This window comes from Rhincodon typus, chromosome 3 (assembly GCF_021869965.1).
Source record: "Rhincodon typus isolate 14 chromosome 3, sRhiTyp1.1, whole genome shotgun sequence".
Taxonomy (NCBI): Eukaryota; Metazoa; Chordata; class Chondrichthyes; order Orectolobiformes; family Rhincodontidae; genus Rhincodon; species Rhincodon typus.
Genome location: NC_063334.1, coordinates 125,038,478 through 125,048,744, shown reverse-complemented (window position 1 = coordinate 125,048,744; position 10,267 = coordinate 125,038,478). Strand labels below are relative to the sequence as shown.

Sequence of the window (10,267 nt, the reverse complement as noted above, 5' to 3'; positions counted from 1 at the left end):
TGAATAAAAGAAAAATTCACGTATCTTTCGACTGTGACCCTGGTTTTGGACTTTCGTCAGAGGCTACATTCTTGCTGCATCTAGTCCTGTTAGAATTTTATTGGTTTCAATGAGAATTCCCCCACCTCTCATTCATCTGAACTTTAGTGAATGTAATCCGAACCAATCCGGTCTCTCCTCCAGTCATTCCCACTATCCCAGGAATCAGTCTGATAAGCCTTTACTGCACTCCTTATAGCAAGAGCATCTTTCCTCCAATAAGGAGACCAAAATTGCACGCAATACTCTTGGTGTAGTCACACCATGGCCCTATATAATTGCAGCAAGACATTTCCTCAAATCCTCTGACAATGAAGACCATTAACCTCTTCACTGCCTGCTGCACCTGCATGCTTACTGTCAGCGACTGGTGCACAAGGATACCCAGGTCATGTTGCAGGTTGTCCCCTCAGATTATAGCCTTTCAGGTAATAACCTACCTTTTGGCTTTTGCTACCGAAGTGGATATATTCACATTTAGCCACATTATACTGCTTCTGCCAATCATTTGCTCACTCACTCAGCTTATCCAAATCACACTGAAACGTCTTTGTATCTTCCTCACAGCCTGCCCACCCTCCCACCCAGCTTTGTGTCATTTGCATATGTGAAGATATTACATTTAGTTCCTTCATCCAGCTCATTGCTAATATATTGTGAATAGCTGGGATCCAAGGACCGAAAGTACATCAGAGGAGCATTTTAAGTGTGATGCTGAGCCATATAAGGAGACTCTATATCAGAGGACCAAAATGTTGACCAAAGAAGTTGATTTTAAGGAGGCAGTAAGAACTAAAGCAAGGTACAGAGATGGGAGGAGAGAATTTCATAGCTCTGGAGCCCAGACAAGTGAAGACACTACCACTAAAAGTAGTTTCTTTTCATTTGTTTATGGGAAATGGGCATTTCTGACTGGGCACACATTTATAGCCGATCTCAAATGCCCTGAGTGCCTTTGTCCTCTGCACAAAAACAGAATTTGCTGGAGAAATTCAGCAGTCCTGGCAGGATCTGTGGGAAGAAATCAGAGTTAACATTTTGAGTCCAGTGACTTTTCATCAGAACTTTTAGTAGCTTGGGAAAAATAGTATTTATTCTGAAGCTGAAGTGGGATAAGTGAGTGAATAGGTGGAGATGGTGCCCAGCGAGAGATATGTGAAAGGGGTAGGCAAACGTAGATTATGGATAGCAGGACGGCTGAATGAGTTGATAATAACAGCTAAGCGTTTGAAAATGGATTAGCTGTGCTGAATGCAGCCCATATAATGTGATAATGGGCCTGGGAGCACCTGGGAATGGGTGACTGTGCTAAAGGAATCCATATTGTAACAGAATCAGGTGTAGGGTGGATAAAAAACATGGAAGGATGGAATCAGGCTCTCAAGTTATGAAACTCAGCATTCAGTCCTAGACACTGCAGGGTCCCTAAATGGAAAATGAGATGCTGTTCTTCAAGCATGCGCTGAGCTTTGCTGGAGGACTGCAGCAGGCCTGTGACAGAGATGTTGGCAGGGGAGCACGGTGGGGTGTTAAAGTGGCAAGCAGCTGGAAGCTCGGGATCGTTTTTATGGACAGAACGTAGGCGTTCTGCAAAGCGCTCACCCAGCTTGTGTTCCATCTCCCCATTGTGGATGAACCTACGTTATGATAAGAGAATGCAATAGACTAGATTGAGTGAAGTGCAAGTAAATCAGTCCTTCACCAGAAGATATGTTTGAGGCTGTGGATAGTCAGGAGGGAGGAAGTAAATAGGCGGGTGTTAAACTTTCAGTGATTGCATGGGAAGGTGCACTGAGGACGTGAGGTGGTGTTGGGCCTAAGGTGTCCCAGAGGGAATAGTCCCTGCAGAATGCAGTCAAGGGAAGGGAGGGGATTATGAGTATAGTTTTGGTATCCTGCTGGAGGTGGCAGAAATAGTTGTTAATAATTCTTTGGATGTAGAGGCTGGTGGGCTGGTAGGCTGGTATGTGAGCACCAGAGGGACGCTATCGATGTTGTGGAATGAGGGCAGAAAAGCAAGAGATGGGTTGAACACCGGTAACGGCCCTGTCAATCATGGTAGTGACTCTACTTGATTGTGTGATATTTTCTAAATGCTGTGCTGTTACGTGAAGGAGTTCAGTTAGTTCACTTAGCAAGGTAGCTGGTTTGTGATGCAGAGTGATGCCAAGATCGTGGGATCAATTCCCGCACGGGCTGAGTTTACCAAGAAGGAATATTTTGAAAATCTCCCCTTGCCTGAGGCACGGTGACCTTCAGGTTAAAACACCACCAAATGTCTGTCTGTAATGACAGAGCAGCCCTATGGTCCAATAGGCTTTCTTTAAAACAGACTAACACTTCCACACTAACGGATGTTAAGCCAACTGGCCTATAGTTACCTGTGTTTTATCTCATTCCCTTTTAAAGAACAGTGTTCCATTGGTAGTTTTCCAGTTACCTGGGACTTTTTCCTGAATCCCAAGATTCCCAGAAGATTACAACCAGTGCATCCGCTATCCGTGTAGCTACTTCCTTTAATATCTGAGGATGCAGCACATCATGTCCAGGGGAGTTAGTGGTCTTTAACCTCCTTAGTTTATTTAGTCTTTTTGAAATGCTATTAATGCCCTCCACCATGAAGAATGATGCAAAAGTGTTTTTTCAACACCTCTGCCATTTCCTGGCATCCTTTTATTATTTCTAAACCTCTTCCTCTAAGTCACCTATGTTCACTTTGGGCTCTGCCTTTTAAACATTTAAGGAAGCTGTTATGAAATGCAATCCTCTGGCTTACCACTAATCATTGCCATATTATATGTTTTTTCTTCAAATTTGATGCTAACCTTAACCGTAGTCAGTGTATCCCCTGCTTAGAATTCTCCTTCATATTTGCTGTGAGTAATGAACTGTTTCCTTAAACATTCTGCCTGTGTTCATCAAACACCTGTTCTGCTAAACTCCTTTCCTATCCCCGTATACCTACCCTTATTTAATTTTAGCACAGCTATTTCTGATCCATGTTATTCACTAATATCAGTTTGAATGCTAAATTCTACGATGTTATGATCACTGTTCCTTACAGATCTTTTACTGAAAGATCATTCATTAAACTTTAATTACTCGTTATCTGATCCAGTGAAGCCTGATCCTTGGGTGGATCCACAACAATATTCTTCCAGGAAACTGTCATGAATGCACTATATGAATTCTTCCTCTTCCTCTGCCAAATTGATTTTCCCATTATGCATGAAGATTAAAGTCACCTATGGCTAATGTTATGAATTTTTTAAATGCTCTCATTATATCCTCATTCTCTATCCCACCATGTAGCTACTGTTAGAAGGCTCTAGACTACTCTCAAACAGTATTGTCCTCTCCTTTTTATTTCCTACATTCACCCGTATGGATTCTGCATTTTCCGATTCAAGATCATGTTTTGCTAATGGGTTTATTTCATCCTGTACTAATGAAGGTACCCAGCACCCTTTCTTTCACGGAGTTGTGGAGTAATACAACATGGAAACAGGCCCTCCAGCCCAAACTGGTCCATGCTGACCATGGTGCCCACTGAGCTAGTTCCAATTGCCTGCATTTGGTCCTTATCCCTCTAAATCCTTCCCATCCATGTATCTATTCAAATGCATTTTACATGTTGCTATTGTACCTGCCTCAACCACTTTTTCTGGCAGCCCATTCCATATACACACCACTCTCTGCATGAAGAAGTTGCCCTTCAGGTCCTTCTTAAATCTTACCCCTCTCACCTTAAACCTATGCCCTCTAGTTTTCAATTCCTCATCCCTGGGAAAAAGACTATATGCATTCATCCTATCTATGCCCCTCATGATTTTATACACCTCAATAAGGTCATCCCTCATTCTCCTATGTTCCAAGGAATAAAGTCCTATCCTGGCCAACCTCTCCCTGTAACTCAGGCCTGCTAGTCCTGGCAACATCCTCAAAAATCATCTTTGCAAACCTTCCAGTTTAACTATGTCCGTCCTATAATGGGATGACCAAAACTGTACACAATACTCCAAGTGCGGCCTCACCAACGACTGATACAACTGTAACATAACATCCCAACTCCTAGACTCAGTGCCTCAATCAATGAAAGCCAGCATGCTAAATGCCTTCTTCTCCACCCTGTCCACCTGTGACGCCACTTTCAACAAACTATGTACTCCTAGGTCCCTCTGTTCCACAACACTGGTCAGGACCTTAGCCTTTACTGTACAAGTCCTACCTAGGTTTGATTTTCCAAAATGTAACACCTCACATTTATCTGTATTGAATTGCATTTGCCAATCCTCAGCCCACTTCCCCACCTGATCAAGATCCCTCTAATTTTTGATAATCTTCCTCGCTATCAACAATGCCTGCAAATTTTGTATTGTCCACAAACTTACTAATCATGTCTTGTACAGTCATATACCCCTAATTATTTAGTTCTGAGCTGTGATCTATTTGTAACCATTTCTCTGTAATTGCTATAAGATCATACCCACTGTTTGAGCTGTAATTAATCTATTTTATATTTTAAACAATATAACATAAATGTTATAGGGGGACAGTGAAGAACTTGGCTGTAGGTAGGTCTGCATCAGTCTTTGAAAGTGACAGGTCAGGTTGAGAGCTACATTCCTTCTAAATTTTCTGCTGCTGCAGAGATCTCCAAGCAGCTAGCTTAGAGGGAACATTGGTTGAAAGAATGGTTAATAATACCAGCAGTATCCTTTATTAATAGGGTGCTACCGCACTACACCTTGGGACAAATATGAAAGTATTAGAGAGGGTATAGAAATGTTTCCAGGGTTGAGGATTTCGATAAAATAGAACGATAGTAGAACTTGGGACTATTATCCTTGGAAGAAAGGAGGTTTAGTGGGGATTAGATCAAGATGTTCAAAATCATGGATTTGGACAAAGAGAGAAATTGTTCCCGTTAGTGAAAGAATCAAGAACCAGAGAGAGACAGATAATTTCTTCTGCTAATTATCTTCAATGGTGACATGAAAGATTTTCCACACAGTAAGTGGTTAAGATTATGAATGTACTGCCTGACAGTCTGGTGGATGCAGGTTCAATTGAGGCTTTCAAGATGGAATTGTAAAGGAAGAATGTGCAGAGTTACCAGGAGAAAAGGAGCGGGGGGCTGTCATTGGTGCCACTCGATGAATAGCTGTTTTAGAGAGCCAGACCAGGCTAGACATGACGTACCAAATGAATTCCTCTGTGCTTGTATCCATTCTGAAATTTGTTCAATCATTGTGGCTGGTGTAGTGGTTGAGAACTTAAATCCCAATATGGCCAGCTGCTACATTGTTCTGGTGCCTGCAGGCTGGAGCTATAAGCAGAGCTTGGCATTGTCAGAGACGCCAGACTGTTCTTTGAAGGAGGGCCACTCTGACTTGTGTCTCCAGTGCTCTGGGAGTCAGTGATAAATAGACCCTTACCGATCACCAAGAGCAAAACCATCCTACCTATTCAGTCCTCCAGGAGAGCTTACAAGAATTCCAACCACCCCTCATTTCAGCAACACATAACAAGCATCGGTTATCATTCTCTGTTTGAAATTGTTCCAGCAGTTGCATTTTTACCACTGATGCAGGACTGCTTACAGAAACTGGTTCCACACTGCAGGGATTCTGTGATTTTATGAGGGGAACAGGATGAATACCATGGTCTGTGGATTGCGAATCCCACCCCAGTGGTGTTCCTTGGCTTCCACAGCTGTTGTGGATGACTGGCTGCTGTTTCAAAGGTATTTCTGAGATTTATTTCTCTGCTTGTCTCAGACTCCTGTTTTACTCTCCCTCCCCAGGATAAAGGAAAAGTTTCCTCATGCTTTCGATGACATTTGTCTATACTCTGAGGTTTCCCACTTACTGGCAAACTGCACCTTCCGTCTGCCTTCCCGCAGGTTTATCCAAGAACTCTTCCAGGATGTTCAGTTCCAACCCGTAAGTTTCTGACTGCAATAATTGTTAATCAGAGAGCTCCCCCTCTTGACACATCATATTTCTCCTTAGTAAGGGTAGGGAGGGCTTTATACATAAGGAGCTTCTTAAGGGAGATATATCATTGATCTATGAGAAGGGTGGTTGGGTGGGGGAAGGAGCAAGCACATGGGATCTCTGGCCACCTTTGTTAGAATCATTGGTTGGTCTCGGTTCCCTACAAACTGAATCTGGGAGGACACTTTCACCAGAGCCTCCAGGAACAATCTTTGTCTATATCTAGAGGTTTTTTGTCTCTTTTAAAGTGCAAATTTTTCTTACCTCTGTCATTGACTGTCTTTGTTTCTGAGGAACTTTCTCTAGAGACTCATCCTGTCCAGTGCATGGAATCAATCTCTCTCTCTTTCTCTCGCTCTCGCTCTCTTTCTCTCTCTCTCGCCGTCTCTCTCTCTCTCGCTGTCTCTCTCTCTGTCTCTCTCTCTGTCTGTCTGTCTCTCTCTCTCTCTGTCTCTCTCTCTCTATCTCTGTTGCAGGAGTGACTCCATGCTCTGACCATGTTTATTCTCTTGACAGCTGTATGAGGAAGCGGACACTACTCTATCACCGAAGCAGCTTGAAGCTGAGCCAACCCCAGCATCCTGACCAAATTTGTGCTGACGTATTGCCACATCACCAAACCTACAAACTACTTCACCCAGAATTCAACAGTACCAACATCTGACTGTCGCTGTGACCAGCAGGGCAGGGCAGGAGTGTCGAATCAGCACTCAAATCCTGTCCCTTGCATGTTCTTATTTATTTCCCTTCCCTCTGTCTTGGATGTGAAGGTATCCTTAACACTACAGGAGGAGTGATGCAGACTGGGAGACAGTAAGTGAGACCTGAGTGGTTGGATCTCTCCCTGTTCCATGGCTGTTGGCACAGATGCACATGCTCATCTCTAACTATCGCAAGTCTCCATCCACCAGCATTGCCTTAGTTTCTTTCAGTCATTGGGCCAGATGAGCTCAATCCCACCTACCACCCCTGCACTCAGTAGACAGGGGTGTCAATTTTATATGTTTAAATGTAGTCAGCTTGTAAGAAAGACCACTTTATAATCTACTTAAATTGCATTGACTGTATGAGTTCAGGCGGATTGGAATCAGACCCCTGTGCCGTTGACATGCAGTCCTGGAAAACCTTAACTCATGGCAGAAAAAATGTTCCATGGTATGGTGCTGTGGGGTCCCGCACGCAAGCAGATTTGCCTTTTAACGGTAAATCACGCTTGCAGCAACTAATTACAGGGCTGCCTTTGTATTGTGGGTGTATTGGAAATGCAGTTTAATGCACCCAGGAACAATTCTCCATATCCACTGGTCCATTAGAGAGTAGGAAACAGCAGTTCTGTATGGGAACTCCTAGATCCTAGGCTGCTCTCCGTTGCTCCTGGACACCAAAGTAAATGCAAAATTCTCCCATCTGCTTCTGGGTCTCAGGGTATATAGGAACCTGCCTATCTGGACATGGGTATGTGGGCAATGCTCCTTATCGGACCCAATTGATATGGATCATTAAGGGCTAAATCCTGTCATCTTAACATGTTGGCTGAAATGGCATAAAGTTTCCATTGCATACCGCCCCTAAGAAAGATTGCACCAGAACTTTCAGAAACACCATTTCAGGAGAGGTAAAGTCTGATTGTCATTTGTCTAAGGGTCCTTAAAAACCATGTGAGAGTAGGCTTTCATACAGTGGGGTCCACCCTCCATTTACCGTACCAGACTGCAAACTTTGGTCTTTCAGCACTCATCTGAGTTGCTTTGTATGAGCAGAAGCCCTTGAAATTCCATGAGCTAAGTGTATATCTTGAGTTTTAAGGTGCTTTGTGTGGAGTTGGTGTTAACAAGTAGCAATGAAAATTCTAACACTACAGTACAGGGCCCTGTGAGCCCTGCTTTTACTGCAAAATGTCAGGTGTGATGGTATGAGAAGAACACGATGAAGCACTGGGCTTTCCATTGAACTTGTTTGTTGTTAATCTCAAACAGCAATGGTCTCCTGGCTTCAGGAGGGAGGGTCTCAACCAAATAGTTTTGTCTCATCATTCTGACTTTGACGTGACACGCATATGCACACAATTTCTCACCCTTTCACTGGTCGCGAGTTACACTAAGATACGAAATGTTCAAGGATGTTTTTGTACATGTAACCATAAACACCAATGATGAGATGTCTGAGACAGGAAGGAAATGGCTAGTGACTGGTTTCCCCTCATCCTATCCTGTACTACTTCAATGAATGTTGCTTCCTATGGCTTATGGAGAGAATGGGAGTGTCTGCTTTTAGATACCTGTCAGAGAACCGCTTAGTGGCTGGAGCAGTGTTGCCTGTGCTCGCCATCATAACTGTAGTTCTTTGTCTTGGATCATTTATTCAGACTTGATGAGAGGCATTGTATGACCCAGGATTGAGGATTAGATATAAATTCTGGATTGCGGTTAGAATCGCTGACTGCTGGTGAATGCAATAGATTCCCTACATTCAGTCCTTAGTGGCTGGACAGGAAACAGGTGAATGTTTTCATTTCCAGAGCAATTGTTGAATTCTAGTAAAGTGGAAGGTGAAAATATAGGGATGGGTCCAGAATAAGGTGCTATTACAATACACATCCATCTCTCCAGGAACTGACAACTAAGGAGAAAGGAATATGACGTATGCAATATTATAAACACAAAGGATGGCTTTGCTGTGGCCTCAGCACCTCACAAGTATTCTGTCTTCCAACTGGTTATTCCAACTATGCCTCTGCCTCTAACACCATGTGTGAATCACAATTGCCTGACCAATTCTTACCCACCAATCACACTGCAGTATCTGTTTTTTTCTCTATATCTCCCCTGCCCCCACATTGCACTGGTAAGAACACTAACTTCATATTGATCAGTTAAATGAGTCAGCAACAGTGACCATATCCTGAATAACTGATTTTCAGAGTTCTTATAGGTCAATAATTAACTATTTCATGACCATGTGTTATTTTGGACCCCCATGTATTCCGAAGTTGATTGGTAAATGCTGATTGTCAGGATTATGCAGATGTCTCAAGAACCCTGTGTCGTCATTCCCGTGGTCTGTGTACGTAGCTGTCTTTCCTGCTCAGTCTTGGTGGCTCTTGTGGTTTGTCTGTCTTGTGGTCAATTGGTTATTATGTTTAACTTTGATCTCTTCCACGTACGTGCCCAAAAACCACCTCATAAGAGTTTGAAGAATGAGGAGGTTGAAGCGAATCGATGGCCTTTGGTTGCGAGAGATTTCTTGATCGAGCTATCAATGTTTTGCTATTTTACATATCTGTTTAAGAAGGGAGAGAAGACTGACACCTGTGAGAGGGAGAGAGCATAGAATATGGACATTGCAGCCATCATTGTGGATGTGTTTGATTTTATTTCTGTGATAAGCTGCTACATTATTGGGATGTTCTAGTGTTCATAGGTCACTGAACATGAAACCTGATTTATATTATATACCTGTAACATAGTCTTGATTAAAAATGAGAAGAAATTATTTATATATTTTCCATAAAAGAATATTTCATGGAGCTGTGTATAATTTAAATAACGTAAAGCAGAGAAGAGCACCTGTCAAGAGTAATGTTTTTGTGTTGCCACCTTGTGGTTTCTTTGTATAGTGTGTACAGTCTTGTTTTGGGCATTTACCCTTCTGAACATAAAATTTATCAAAGGGATGCATTGTTAATTAACAATAAAAGCAAACGTATCCAGACTTGATTGTGATGCACTGTCATTCTCCTCCACATACAATTCATACTTATGCATTTATCATAGTACCAGGTACTTGAAAAAGTACTGGAAATGCACACCATGTTAGTTATCAGAAACAGCCATTTAGCACATGTAGTTGCCCAATCTCTCCAGAGCAATCCAGTCAGTCCTATTCTATTTCTGTGAGTTTACTTCCTTCCAGTGCCTATTTATGTCAGTAATCATTGACCATAAGATGTGCAAACAGAAGTCAGCCATTCAGTCCTTTCAAGGCTGTTGTGCCATTCAGTGAGATGATAGCTGATTTCATAATTTTAGTTCTACCTATCCTGTCTCTTACCAATAACCCCTGATTCCTTTAAAAAAAAAAGCAATCACACCCTTGAATATACTAACCAGTAATGACCCAACCTCTACAATAAAGTAGTCTTCAGATTCACTACCCTCAAAGAGAAGAAATTCCTCAATGTCTTAAATGAGCACCTACATGCTAAGATTATAACACAGGCTCTCCCACAA

At 42.5% G+C, this 10,267-nt stretch overlaps 1 protein-coding gene across 1 annotated transcript in view; it reads left to right on the top strand.

The window, feature by feature from the left end:
* The window catches only part of rictora (RPTOR independent companion of MTOR, complex 2 a), a 211,528-nt gene extending 201,779 nt beyond the window's left edge, over window positions 1–9,749 (top strand). Inside the window, exons 35-36 of the mRNA XM_048594179.1 lie at window positions 5,846–5,984; window positions 6,555–9,749. Of these exons, the coding sequence (XP_048450136.1) occupies window positions 5,846–5,984; window positions 6,555–6,623 (208 nt within the window). The 3' untranslated portion in view covers window positions 6,624–9,749. The remainder of the gene's footprint in view (window positions 1–5,845; window positions 5,985–6,554) is intronic.
* The last annotated feature ends 518 nt before the right edge of the window (window positions 9,750–10,267 follow it).